Below are 14802 nucleotides of genomic sequence, written 5' to 3' on the forward strand. Positions count from 1 at the left end.
TAGAGATGTATATAGCACCTTTGAGTCATTCAAGTGAAAATGCCAAGTAGGCCAGTGGATACGTAGGTCTACATTTCAGAGGAGTGGTAGAAGCTAATGATGTCAACTTAGGTTTCATTTGTCTTTACATGGTGATTGAAGCCATGGAGAAAGTGTGGAGTAAGAAGCAGCCTAGGGCTCAACCTTAAGGAGCTCTTCATATTTTGTGTCCAGGTAGAAGAGAATGAGCCTGCAAAGGAGACTTAGAAATAGCCAGAGAGGTGAGGGGAGAAAGCCAGGAAGTCAAAGCCATAGAAACCCAAAGGTAGTATATCAAGAAGGAGGTGAGAGTTGACAAGCGTCCAGTGGCGCTAGGAGGTTCAATTAGATGAGGACTCTGGAAAATGCTACTGGATATGGAACGTGGAGGGGAATGGTGACCTTAACAAAACAGTACCAGTAGTGTGGTGACAGGGAATACCTGACTAAGGGGGTAGAGCACAGAGCGGAGTAGATGGTGAGGGAAGAGGCCGGTGAGTCTGCACACCACCATTAGAAACATCTGGTGGTAAAAAGGGGAGAGAGGGCAGCAGCTCACACAGATAAAGGGTCAGTGTTCCTTTTTTGTTGTTGTTATGTTTTAAAATGGAAAATGTAGCACCTTTCAGCACAGAAGGGAAGAAATCTCTTGAGTGGGACAGACTGAACATGGAAGTAAAAGAAGGACTACTTGAGAGCATTCAGGATAATAATAATATAGAAAAAAATGCCGGGCTCTCCACAGATCCACCTTGAAATCACTCTTCATTGCTATGAAGACTGCAGGAAGGTTTGTGCTAAGTTCTTGAGGAGCAGGTATTTTGAAAGAACATGGCTCTGTCATCGTCAGCCGTAGACAATGTTGTCTGATACTGTAGAACTCTGTGTCCTGATTCGTGTGCTTAGGTCATCTTTGCTTATTTTGCCAGGAGCTGATGAGGACGGAGAGAGTCCAGAGCTGACCACGTCTCGACCCCTTCCAAAGCTTCCGTTCACTAGCGCTGCTCCGAGAGTGGAAACCACGACTCTGAACAAGATACAGAATAAGATCCCCGCTCAGACAAAGGTGTGTTTTGTTTTCCATTGCGTTCTCAGGTTATTGTAAATGTGCCTTTTTAAAAAATTGTACAGACTGTGCCTTTTAAGAGGTGCCCTTTAAAACTGTGTAAGGACAAATGGTCTTTTCATTGTATCATAAATGGCTCCTCCTTACTCTTTATGATCGTTTTGACATTTACCCACCTACTTGCTTTTTTGTTGTTGCTGTTAGATAGACCTTGTTTTTCAGAGCAGGTTTAGGTTCACAGGAAATTGAGCGGGAAGTACGGAGAGTTCCCACAGACTCCCACACAGGCAAAGCCTCCTCCCATCAACATCCTGTGCCAGAGGGGTTCGCTTCTTACAACTGATGCACCTACACTGGCAGGTCATAGTCTGCCAGAGTCCAGAGTTTTACCTTAGGGTTCACTCACGGTGATGTACATCCTGTCAGTTCTGACAAATATATAATGGGCACGTACCCACCATTACTGTAGCCTACAGAATAGTTTTCCTGTCCTACAATGCTCTATACCCTACATATTCATCCCTCCTGCCCCAACCCCTAGAAACCACTCACCTTTTTACTGCCTCCGTAGTTATGCCTTTCCAAAATGTTGCATAGTTAGAATCATGCAGTATGTAGCCTTTTCAGATGGGCTTCTCTCACTTAGTAACATGCATTTACAGTTCTTCCACGTCTGTTCGTGGCTTGGTAGCTAATTCTACCTAGTGCTTTTATCACCCAGGCGTAGCTTATAAACAAATCTTTTTTACAGGGAACTCCTTCTTAAGGAACTCATAGCCCAGTTAAGAAGCAAAACCTTTTCAGTTGATTTGACTTAGGCTAAGGAAATTTGTTTTTATTTCGTAAAGAATTTGTTCTGAGTTAAAACCATTGTGAACTTTTACATCTGCTGAAACAGGTTATGGACTAAGGAGACTCTAGGTACTAGTCTCAATAAGTGTTTTCCCAGAGTTTTTTCAGGCCCACCTTCAGCGGTATGTAAACTCTGACCTCTTCCAATGATAACGAGGAATGCGGGTACACCCCTATATTCATTTTGAGAGCTGACTTACTAAGAAATAAGGTCTTTGGCCTTAGAACAGAGCAAAGCTACTAGTTAATGGAAACTATGAGACCGATGATTTTGGCCTTATTAGCATGCTGCTGCAACTAGCTGACTACCCACTCCTAGGTAAGCTATTTAAGTTGGAAAATGCATATTAAAGTCTGAAGAAAGCCTAGGTTTCAAATCCTAGATCTGGTCAAGTTTCTTAGCTTCTCTGAGCCCATTCCTGATGGGGTCTTTGAGAAGATTAAATGTGAGGGCATGCAGCGTGGCACCTGAGAGCCAGTAAGCATTTTGTAAGCCTTCATTGAATTTGGTTAGAGCAGGAGAGACCGAGGCAGTTCACCAAGTGAGCTTGTGAAGCGACAGCAGCAGGAGACTTTGCAGACGGCCTGGGGGTAGCATGCTGCTTCTGAGAACTTGGAAACACAAGTGCCCCCTTTTGGAGCTCACCCGTCTGCTGGTTAGAAATGAGGTGCTGCTAAGCTTTAGCAGCAGACAGGCTGTGGAAGGCTGTGTCACGAAGGTAGGGACAGGCCTTCTCCCGAGTAAGGAGAACCCCTCTGCAGGCCGGAACGCACGCAGGCTTCCCGCCCATTGATTCTCCTCCCCTTCCCAGGGTGCAGTTGCTCTTCCCCTCGCCCGCTGTCCTCCCGGTGTGTGTGCACGGGGTGGTGAGGGACAGGGCTGGATGGGTTTCTGCACATGTGGGGCAGCTGGGGCAGCCCTCTCCGGACTGGAGTGCTGTTTGTCGGATGGAGAAGGGTTCGTTACCGTTGGCAGTAGACTGACTTCACGGGCCAGGCAACAGGAAAGCAAGGAGAAGTTCTGAGCACTGAGGCAGACACAGCTGGCTCCGTGCACGGTAGCTGCTCCAGAAATGGATTCAGTTCAGTGAGTGACAGGAAGAAGGGAGAAGAGGAGCGATGAAAAGTAACAGGTGCAGCTGAGGGTAGGTCATCCAGTGTGGCTGCTGAAAGATGCATCTGGCTTTGTTTATTTGACCACTTGTCGTAACGGAATCCCTTGAAGTCAGGAACCGTTAGGAGCCATTAGGACTCACGAGCGTGAGACAAGAAATTCAGTTTTGGCTTTACATGATGGAGTTTATCCTAAGCCAAACCTAGTTTGACTTAGAGCTCTCTGGTCAGTTGACAACAATGAATTGAAAATTGGTTTAAGTTTTTAAGAATTGGTTTTAAGGAAGTAATTGTGTCAGATTAAAATAAAGAAGATAGATGTTTGGCAGAGGAGCTCAGAAATTAAGGACCCCCAAATCTTTTAATGTATTCCTGGTATCATTTGTGTTCGATGTAGTAATAATAAAAATTCATCCATTTGTGGGAGATTTACTGAGTGCTACTCATTGTGTCAAACACTTTTCAAGGTACTTATCGTGATAATACTGATAATGAATAATATTAATACTGGTGATTAAATTTTCTATTTTGTCATACATGGCACAGCTAAATTAAACATTGCCTCTAGGATACCATTAAAGTAGACTTTGCTTTTGAATGGGCGTCACTGTGGCATTAATGTCACTGTTATAGATATTCTGTCTAGTTTGTTATAAATTTATGTGACAGAATAAAAAGAACACAGTCGTTTGTTCAAGCAGAGCATTGCTCGTCCTCTTTTACTTCCATCACATTTCCATGGCATCCAAACAACCAGACATGGATGTGACAGATCTTTAATTGGCTTAATTTAATTATCTCTGCTGGCTTTTCGTCCTTTCACTTTGTACATCTATACAGGAGTTAAGGTATTTCAGGTTAGTTCTATACTATTGAAAGAATTCTTATTAGTCAAACTCTTACTTTCATACAATAAAACTTTTAAATTTAAAGAGTGAATGTTCCGTCCAGAGCACCTGGAAGTTTGTACACTGGTGGACCTTTCCTGTGAGTACGTGGTGGCCCCGGTTCTGTGGAGACCTCCTGTTCCCACACCCGCAGACCCCCTGAAATGCAAGCTCCTTCCTGGCTGCTAGATCAGAAGCCGAGTCAGAGGGAATGTCAACGCTCTCAAATGATTTTAGGGACTGAAAAAACCTGAGGGGATTCATGTGATCTGTCATAATAGTGGGACAGAGGTGATACGGATGAGTTAAATTCAGTCTCTAATGTCACAATAGCGACTTATTCTCACCTCATTCGCCACCAGAACTTGCTTTCCTCTTTCCCTAGTCACAAACCTGAGTATTAACCTATTTTTCTCTTCCCTTTCCTAACCCTTCCCTGACTGCTAATGCGTAGTGAAAAGGCTTCTAGATTAGAACCCAGATAATTCGTTCTCTCATCTGTCAAGTTGTCCGTCCTTCTACCAGGTATCCAAATAGCGATGGGCTTTCTATGAGAAGAGTGTACTTTAGACTTGCAGAATACTCAGGAACCTGAGCGTGCCATTCATTGGACAGATATAGAAAATGAAGTCCAGAAAAGTGGTATGACTTGATCAGGACCACACAGGAGCTACTTGCAGAACCCAGGCCCCCTGAAGTTCTTTGTAATCCAGGGTTTGGTGAAGGCGTTGTAAGAGTGAATAAATAGAGGGGAGCATTACAGATGAAACCTGGGGGCTGCTCCCCACAGAGTGGTAGCAGGCAGAGCCCTGGGAGAACACTTGGAGAGAATGCCAACAAGGAAGCTGTCATCACAGTGCCCTGTGTAGCAAAAAGATGATAAAGGAGTGAGGAGAATTGGGGCAGTGCTATTGGGTTGGAGCATCCAGAGGGGGATGGTGGCCTAAAGTCAGAAGGGTGGTGAGAAAGTTAGAGATCTTACAAAATGTCAACTAAAACAACCTACCCATGTCATTAGGATTATTATGAACTCACTAACTATCCATTTTGCCTATACATGTGCTGGGTGTTACATAAAACCATGAACAACGTGGGTCCACCATAGGACTCACCCACTGGTATGCACATCACACAAAGCGATTATTGCAGGTCTTTCGTAAACTCAGTGTTTGAAAGGAACGAACTTGGGAGTGTGCTTATCTACTATTTCTTCTTTCCAGCACATTAAAAGAAAATCTTCATAATCTTTTTTTTTTTCCCCAGTCACCTGAAGAAATTGATAAGGAAAAAGTTCACCTCTCTGACTCAGAAAGGAAAATGGACCCAGCTGAAGAGGCTACAAATGTGTATACTGAGAAGCACTCAGACAATCTGTTTAAACGAACAGAAGTCCTGGCAGGTGAGTAGCCCAGTGGGGCTCAGGTGGCAGGTCCTTAAATAGGCCTGTGTTTGCCTAAGTGATAGGCATTTGCCTCAGAGGTATCGGCAAAGCTTGCTGGATGTTACCTTAGTACTGAAAACCATGTTGAGCACCTGTCTCATTCCAGAGTGAGAGGCAAGAGTTAGGCAAATGTTGTCTTTATTTTCTGTCAGCTCCCTCAGCCTACCCCTTGGCCAGCCTTTTGGGCGGGATGGGGAGAGGCAAGAAGAAGAAAGTTAAGGCCTGAGTTGGTCCAGAACAATGGGGCGTCGGGGGGTGGCAGAATATGAAAATCAATCAGTCTTGATCCAAGTCATTCATCCTGATTTCAAAACAAATTTAAGAGAAGGAAAGGTTCTTTATGGGGAGGGCCATTGATATAGTGCCCAAGGTATTAAAGATGTTGTCTCTAATCGTAACTTACTGATGAAAGTATTAACATTTGATTTTAAAGGGGAAGATTTGCAAGATTTTAGAACACTTAATCCTTTTTTAAAAATTTTATTTTATTGAAGTATATTTGATTTACAATGTTGTGTTAGTTTCTGATGTACAGCAAGGCGATTCAGTTATACATATATATAATAGTTGGCACCTGCTAATCCCAAACTCCCACTCCATCCCTCCCCCACTCCCCACCCCCCTTGGCAACCACAAATCTGTTCTCTATGTCTGTACAACACTTGATCCCTGAAAGAGGATAGTCCCAAATCCAAGACTAGAAAGGAAATTTGCATGCTTTTTTCATATTTATTTTCCTTTACAGAATTTAAGTCGATTATATCATGTTTTGTGTTTTCATTGAAAAAAGCAGTTAGAAGATTAGAGTACAAAATGTGAATACCGAAAAGACTCAAGAGTTTTAAAGTATGGACTTAGTTGAGGTCACAGCCAGATTTTTCTTATTGAGGCTTTTGGGGGATATTATTAATATCAATCAAAGAAAGTATTATACCTCCTGAGGAATGTCAGATTTGCATCATTACCTGGTTGCTTCATTGAATCCAGTTTGGGGGTTTTTTAATTAAGCTTTTTATGAAAGTGTAGATAGATTGGGCTTGACAGAGCTAATTTCTGCCACCCTTGAATCTCTTCTAAGAGTAATCTTCCTTCTGGTGTGTTTCAGCTGTCATTGCTGGCGGAGTGATCGGCTTTCTCTTTGCAATTTTCCTTATCCTGCTGTTGGTGTATCGCATGAGAAAGAAGGATGAAGGAAGTTATGACCTTGGAGAACGCAAGCCATCCAGTACTGCTTATCAGAAGGCACCTACTAAGGAGTTTTATGCGTGAAAACTCCCATTTAGTGTCTCTATTTATGAGATCACTGAACTTTTAAAAATAAAGCTTTGGCATAGAATAATGAAGATCTTTGTTTTTTTGTTTTTTTTCATTAAAGAGCCATTCTGGCACTTTAATGATAAAATCCCATTGTATTTAAAACTTTTCATGTATTTCTTTAGAACAACATAAAATTCAAATTTAACATCTGCAGTGTTCTGTGAATAGCAGTGGCAAAATATTATGTTATAAAAACCCTCAATGTTCATGGAATCGGTTTAAACTTTTATGTGCAAATATGAAAAGGTTGTTTTTATCCTACGGTTTGAAGATGAAAGCTGTTTCGTTTGAGTCTGCATGTCTCAGATTGACCTTACCAAGTTCGTCTTACTTCGTTAATTTATCTGTTGTTCCCCCTCTCCTCTGCTCGCCCCTCTTGTCCCCTTGAAAACAAAACAAAACTCTATGCCTTTTGTAGCTGTTATGGTGCAGTTTGTCTTTGGATATTTCAGATAATGGTAATTTAGTGTATATGTGATTTTCAAATATATAAACTTTAACCTCCACTTTGTATAAATTTTTAAGTGTCAGACTATCCGTTTTACACTTGCTTTGTTTTTCATTACCTGTAGCTTCAGGCAGATTTGCAACAGCAAATTAATGTGTAAAATTGGATTATCACCACAAAACTGTTTAGTCATGTCTATCTAATCAGATCTTCTTTTGGGAGGATTTGAGTTACTGACAAGCCTCAGCAAACCCAAAGATGATAACAGTATTTTGAGAAGTTGCTGCAGATTCCTTTGGCCACTGTATTTGTTAATTTCTTGCAATTTGAAGGTACGAGTAGGGACTTAAGGAAAAAAATCAGTTTTTGTTCTTAAAAATGCATTTAAGTTGTAAACATCTTTTTAAGCCTTTGAAGTGCCTATGATTCTATGTAACTCGTCGCAGACTGGTGTTAATGAGTATATATAACAGTTAAAAAAAAAGTTGGTATTTTATAAGCACAGACGATTCTAATGGTAACTTTTGTAGTCTTACGAATAGACGTAAATTGTAATTTGGGAACATAAAAACTACTGAATAAATCATGTGGCCTAATATTGAAAATGTCACTGTTATAAATTTTGTACATTTTCGATCAAATGTACACCTCCCCTTTGCTAACGACCGTCTGCTCTCAAGGATGTTGTGAGTTTGATTTCTGAGTGTTCCACAGTGTCTGTAAATCAAAAACCAAAGAGCTCATTGATAAGGCTGTTTATTACCAGATTCACTTCTGAATTGGCCAGAGGAAATCTGAATGTATCATCCTGTGTCTGTTTGAATGTAGATATCGAAAGGCCGCCAGAGAGGGAATTGTGACTTTTGCAACCTTTATGGAGATAGCTGATGGCAATATTGAGATGAATGCCTGCTCTTGCAAATAACTTTTAGGACCATAAATTCCCAAGGACTAAAGGGGGCTTTCCTGACATCGGTGTCTATGGTTTAGTCCTGTAGATTGTTTTACCTTCGAAACTGTGTTCCAAATCTCTCCTGAAGCTTAACCGAAGAGGTCATAGATGGAATACCATAGTTCACACTGTAGGGAAGAAGAGTTGGGCAGGGAGGCTCTGTGCATTAAAAGGAGGGCCTCACTGCTTAGGAATGCAATTGCCGGAAAGCAGCGGTGCCTGAGGAATAGCTGGAAATATGAGAGTACCCTGTCTGGGGACTGCCTTCTAACTGAACATTTCCTTTTTCTATTTTACCACCAATTTTGTTTTAAACTGTGAGCGGCCAAAGTAGGAAGACAGCAAAAACAGCAACCTTTCCAACATGTAATTTACCTTTAATGAAGTATGAATCCTTCATTTAGAGAACATTCCGCGGAATTGCCACAGAACTCATTTAAAAAAAAAATTTTTAATGCAGCACTTGGAACAGTGTTTACGTCAATTCTTAATGGCCTTAATTCTCAAATTCCTGTCCAGTCACTTGCACAATCAGTCCACTTTGGAGTGATTAAAAGGAAGTGATAGCACCTTCTTAAAGCTGCACAATGTCCCTCGGTTACGGAGGTTAAGAATGTAGTGGGTATACCTCTAACTGTGCAAAGCATAGCGAAATCCAGTTCGTAGAATAACAACTGCTTGGAATATCCATGCCAGGAAAAGGAGATTTCTGGCAAATATTTTGTCACTGCTGTAAAGCAAAATATTTGTTAAAGTGCCAAAATAAAGTCTGTCATGCTGAAAGTAAAAAATCACTGTATAGACTGACATCCAGTTTTCTTCAACTGTACATTTTCTGCTTAGTTATTTTATTTTTAAGAGGCAGTAGATAGTACTATAAGAAGTGTTAGTAATGATTACCAAGTTCAGGAAAATTTTGGTAAAATATAAATATTAAAGCCAATGCGAAAATTTCCTGTTTCCTTAACCACATCTAAATGATTTCCTGCATGTGAATATGGCTTTGTTTGAGAGACTTGCAATATTCAAACTATCCCATTTTCAGCATGTGGGGGAAATGGTATGAGCTCATTTTTTAAAAGTTTCACCTGCAAGTGCCTAGTACCTGAACTTCAGGATTAGGACATGGTTAATAACATTGAATTTCGTTTGGACAAGATTGCAGAAATTGCCATCTATTAACATTAAAAGTTGATAGTTTGAGATCAAATGTTTACTGAATTGATATTTGCTCTTTTTTTTGGCAAGTTAAACAAAACGCACTTGCTTACTGAGGATACAGCCTGTTTGTCTAGGGTCTAAGAGACTAAGCTAAATAAGTAGAACATAATTAATTTCTGGCTGGCCTAAAGAACCAAAGGGTGCTAGTTCCTGAAAGAACAGATGCAGTAATAACTTTGTAGTGTTTAAGAGTTTATCTCTTCAATATCTCAGACATTTTGAAACCTTAAGGAAAAATTTTAAGTGAGGAGCAAAAATATAAAACCTAAAAATATTGCAGGGTTAATTTTATAATCAGGATCTTCTTTACAGCTCTATTATAATTATATAATGGTATGCTAGGAAAAAATGTTTTAAAATATCTTTAGTTTAAAAAGGCAATGACGTTAAACAAAACAATCTCTAACTTGAGTTTTTACGTTCTGAGCCTCTGGCAGACGACAGTGAGACCCTAAGAGGTTTCCAAATAAAGGGGATCAAGCCAGCTGATAAATGGAGTTGTCTGAATTAAGAAATCACTAAGGTTTTTTTCCATGCCGGTATTTTATGACCAGAATGAAATTGGAGGTTTGGTCATTTCTGGGGAATTAGATTTAGCTGGCATAGAAAACTTTAAAAAAGATAGAACAACTGTCTGCCAAGTAGCATTGGTAAAATAGTATCAAAATGAATTTTGTTCCACTCTGTCTCCTAACTCTGGGCGGCTTCACTCTCATGATTTTACGGTTCCAAGATTTCATTCCTTTTTGTTTATCTGCTGCATGTGGTCTTTAGCAGAGCTTTTTCTGACTAAGGAATCATGGTGACTTTGGGAAACTTGGTTTCCTGTGAATTGGGAAGGGTGTAACCCAAGCAACTGTCCTAACCGGTAAATAGCAGAGTGAAGCTTTAGGCCTTGATGCTTCAGATGTGCTGAGTACAAGACCCATTCATTCCAGTTGCCTTGGCAAACTAGCACATAAGCCACAAATGCTAGGTGCAAGGCACTGGAGGTTTAATCAACAGATACTTGCCTAGTGACTTGCACTGGGCTCTCTTCTAGAAGCTAGGTAAACAGAGACCCTGCTCTCGTGGGGTTTGGAGAGGGGTGCAGAGGGGAAACAAAATTAATGAATAAAACCAGCAAGTAGAAATGATCACTTGGTGGTATTTCCATGATGGCCCTGAAGCAGGCTGATGTAAGGGACTGAGGAACTTTTTCAGCCCAGATGGTCTAGGTATGCTGCAGTCACCATCTCAAAGCCTCAGCAACTTAAAACAGGGAAGATTGACTTCTTGCTCATGCCATGTGTCTGTAGGTTGGCAGAGAGTTCTGCCCTGAACGATCGTCATCCTACGTCTGGGTCTCAGGCCACTGGAGGAGCCAATATCTGCTACGCTGCCAGTCTCTGTGGCCAAAGAAAAATCGTGGTGAAACACACAGTGGCTCATAGGCTTCCACCCAGTGGTGACGGATATCACTTCCACCCACATTTCATTGGCCAAAGCAAGTCACGTGGCTACAACTAACTGCCCAGGCGCAGAGAAGTGCAGTCCTACTTTGTGCCCCTATGGAGAGAGATGGGATGTTTGTGAACAGCTGTAATTACTACCGCCTGGTCAGGAAAGTTCTCTGAGAGGGTGGGGACTGAATGATGTGGAGCCAGCTGTGCTAACATCAGGACAAGCGTTCCAGGCTGTGGACAGCCTTCAGGAGGGAAGGGGCTTGGCATGTTGCAGGCACAGGGAGAAGGGGAGTGGCTGCCGGGCAAGTGAATAGGTGCGGAAGAGCTGGGGTAAGAGGGCTGAGAAGTGTAACTGCCTCCTAATTAGTCTTCCTTCTTCCACTTTTTGGCCCTTACATTTTATTTCCCACAAAGAAGCTAAGCTGATCTCTTTATGATAAAAATTATTTATGTCATTCCCTTCAGTGGCTCCTAAAGCTCTTAGAATAAAGTCCTGACTCCTTACACTTGCCCCCCAGGCCTTCAGGAACCGACCCCTGGACAATGCGTTGTAAGGAGACGGGGTGGGGAGTGGGGTACCATGGCCAGTTAGGATGTCATTATTGTTCCCTGTCAGAGAAATGATGGTGGCTTGGCCTAAGGTGGTAATAGCAAAGGCACAGAAGACTGGAGAGGTACTGTTTGGGAGATGGAATCAGTGGGTCTTGCTAAAAGGTTGGAAGGAATAGGGAGTAAGGAAAGAAAGGAATCAAAGCTCACCCGTATTTCTGGCTGAGCTGGGTGATCCACATTCTGAGAAGGAGAATATCGGGGGGAGTTGGCTGGTAAAACAAGTTCCTTTTGAACCTTGTTAAGTTAGAACTATTAGACACCCAAGTGGAGGTGTCAGGTGAACAACTGAATGTAAGAATCTGCAGCTCAGAGAAGAGGTCTGAGCTGGAGACGTTAATTTGGGAATAGTGTCCATCATTGCCTGTTGGCACTCTGATTCATTTCCCTCTCTTCCCTGCTCTGCTCTGGATTGAAGTTCGGGTGGGGGTGACCCATGCAAACTACATTTCCCAAGCTTCCCTGCCAACTGGCTCCTGGGAAAATCTGGCCAATGGAAGGTACTGGCAGAACACTGAAGGTCAGGAGGAATGGAAAAGCCAGCGTTCTTTCCCCTCTCCCTGCTTTGGGCAGCATCTTTAGCATTAATGAGTCTCCTCTATGGTTTGAGATCCCACTGGTCTGACTCTCCTCCAAGTTCCCTGCTCCCACTGTTCCTAAACTCTCATAAACACCGCTGTGGCCCTTTTGTCTCTCCAGCCTAAGGGAGGGTCACAGCTTCCTACTGTTGCTCTTCTCTGGGTTATCTCACCCTCCCCGGTTTGCCCACACAGCTTTTCCAGCATCTTTGTAACTAATTCCCTGGATAAATTCCTTCCATTGTGTTACCCGGCATGGGTTCTATTTTCCTTCCTGGACCCCAACTGATGACACAGGAGTGAACAGCATGTAGAGGGTGTTAAAAGCCATGGGAATAAATGAGATCATCTGGAGAGGTGCACAGATAGAGAAGGACCATGGCCCTGGGTCTGCCTGCACGCACAGTCTTTCTTTGTAGATGAACCACTACCAGATTCACTCTTTAGCACTGGTCACAGGACTGGATTTTTGTTTTGGCAGATGCTTAACAGAGAACACAATTTTTAATGGCCGGGGGGAAAAAAAATCCCCATGAGGCTTGATAGAGAGCTCATTTTTGAGCACATTAATAAGCATGTTCAAGTATCCACTTCTACCAGGTCATTAACAACATACACTATGAACTGTTTTTAAAACTGAAAAAAGTAATTGGGAGGAAGCGTAAGAACTATTTGAATATTCAGGAAATATCTCTATCATCTGTGTTTCCAATAGGAAAATATCAGCAAACAAAACAGCAATTCTCCTACGTGTAGCCTTGTCCTGGGATCACTGAAAGCAGGATTTTGCCTCTTTAATTACATTCTGCTTAGGTAAATACCAGAGTAAGCTGGCGTGTCCTCTGCCCAGACCAATTTCAAGGAAAAGCAGTAAAGTTGGTACAAAATGTAGATGGATTTGGCTCCATGTCAGACCCAGAACTTGGGGATTATGAAAAGTTTCCTTTTCTGATAACCTCGTATCTCAGTCCTTTCCTTTTTTTATTTTTTAGTATCTGTTACTCTTCTTTTTCGCATTTAGTTCACTTTTTCATGTGTAAAATAAAGATGATAACATACACCGTATGCCTTGTGGGAATTCAGTGAGGCACATTCAATGAGGTGATGCACCTAGAACAATATCTGGCATCTGGTAGGACCTCAACACAGGATCATTTATTCATTCCTTCACCAGCTGTTTCCTGGGCACTCACTATGTACCAGGTACACAGTTCCAGCCCTGAGAATACAGGAGTCAACAAAACAACATCCTGGCTCTCAAGTAACTTACATTCTAGTGGGAAGAGACAGACCACGAATATGTAATGTATCAACAAGAAAGTGACATTTGAGCTGGGGGAAGGTGAGGAGGGATTGAGCCATGATAGGTGGGGTAGGAGGCCTGGGGAATGGGCAACATTCCAGGCCAAAGGAACAGTAAATACCAAGACCTTGAGTATAGCCAAGGAGCAAGTGAGCTAGAGACTAGAGTGATGGGCAGTCAGTGAAAGATCCACAGGCCAGATGGTATATGGATGGCCTTGTAGCTTTGTAATGGCCTTGGAGAGTTGTAGGATTTTGAGCCAAGGAGTGACATTAACTCACCTATGCTTACAATTCGCTCTCAAACCTTAGCACACATCAGAATCGCCCGGAGCACTTGTTAAAACACAGATTTCTGGACCCTACCTCCAGAGTTTCTGATTCTATAGGTGAAGAGAACCCAAGAATTTGCATTTTCAACAACTTTCCCAGCAAGGACCCCACTTTGAGAACCACTGCTTCAGAAGGATTGCTTTGATTATTGTGTTGAGAATAGATTGGTTGTGGATGATGGATGTAGGGAAAAACACAAGCAGGAAGACTAGCAAGGCTGTTGCAGTCCTCCAGGAGAGATAACCACAGTGGATGGCAGTGGTGAGAAGTGATGTATTCTGGAGAGCCAAGGTGGCTGCAAAGTCTGGAAATCCAAGTGAATACATAATAAATAGTTTATTGACATAATATTATAATACCTGATCACATTATATGATTCACGCTCCCAGACTTTATGGTCACCCCATGTTTCGAAGGTGTAGTCAACAGAAATTGCTAACAAAGCCTGGGTGATGCTCTTCTCCCAGATGGCCGCAAGCTCCTGACTCTTCCCTTCTTAGCATATCAAGAACCACGGTCATGATCCATTCCCCAATCAATCCCACTCCTTTCTTTTCACTCCTGGAACCTTCAACATATACCTTGTTCCAGCCTTGTGTTACATACCTGCTTTTTCCTTCAGCCCTCTGTGTTGGGGACCTAGATCAGGTTTGATTTATTTTGCGGCTTCCCACCCACCCTGAGCACCTAGCCCAGTTCCTAGCATTGGATGATGGATGAATGCCCATAGCATCAGATCTCTTACCAGCTCTTCCTCAATTCCTCCCTGAAATTTAGTAAGGCCCCATATGTCTGGGACATTCAGCCAAACCAAACCAAACCAAATAATCTATATCACGTCAAAAATCTAAACAGAATCCAAGCAACTAGGTATTCACAGATATTTGTTAAAACCCTGGGCTTGAACGTCACCCACTTAAAACACAGAATCTGCTCTTGATGAGTTAATGGTTTTCTTGCAGATATATTTTATCATCTTGTAGATAAATATTTAGCATTTATACAGGGAGCTGATTAGTGTTTTCTTGCTTTGTTCTCTCAATATTTCCGTTATTGTGCCATATAATCACGAAGCTGGATCCATGCTGTCCTGAGATCAAAAACTACCCTTTTTATGACCCCCTCTCCCATTTATGTGAAGGAGGCTGGGCTGTAAACATGGTATGAAAAAAAATTCCTATATGCCATCTTGATTGCTAACATCTGTTCAAATTTCCATT

At 42.0% G+C, this 14802-nt stretch overlaps 1 protein-coding gene and 1 long non-coding RNA gene across 2 annotated transcripts in view; one reads left to right on the plus strand and one right to left on the minus strand.

The window, feature by feature from the left end:
• The window catches only part of SDC2 (syndecan 2), a 111200-nt gene extending 103453 nt beyond the window's left edge, over positions 1 to 7747 (plus strand). The window contains exons 3-5 of the mRNA XM_082432791.1: positions 948 to 1084; positions 5200 to 5335; positions 6483 to 7747. Coding sequence (XP_082288917.1) covers positions 948 to 1084; positions 5200 to 5335; positions 6483 to 6646 — 437 coding nt within the window. The 3' untranslated portion in view covers positions 6647 to 7747. The remainder of the gene's footprint in view (positions 1 to 947; positions 1085 to 5199; positions 5336 to 6482) is intronic.
• The window catches only part of LOC309646463, a 57306-nt gene that overhangs the window by 37248 nt on the left and 5256 nt on the right, over positions 1 to 14802 (minus strand). The gene's annotated exons all lie outside the window — the stretch shown is intronic.

This window comes from Balaenoptera physalus (assembly GCF_965194825.1).
Source record: "Balaenoptera physalus genome assembly, chromosome: 17".
Lineage (NCBI taxonomy): Eukaryota > Metazoa > Chordata > Mammalia > Artiodactyla > Balaenopteridae > Balaenoptera > Balaenoptera physalus.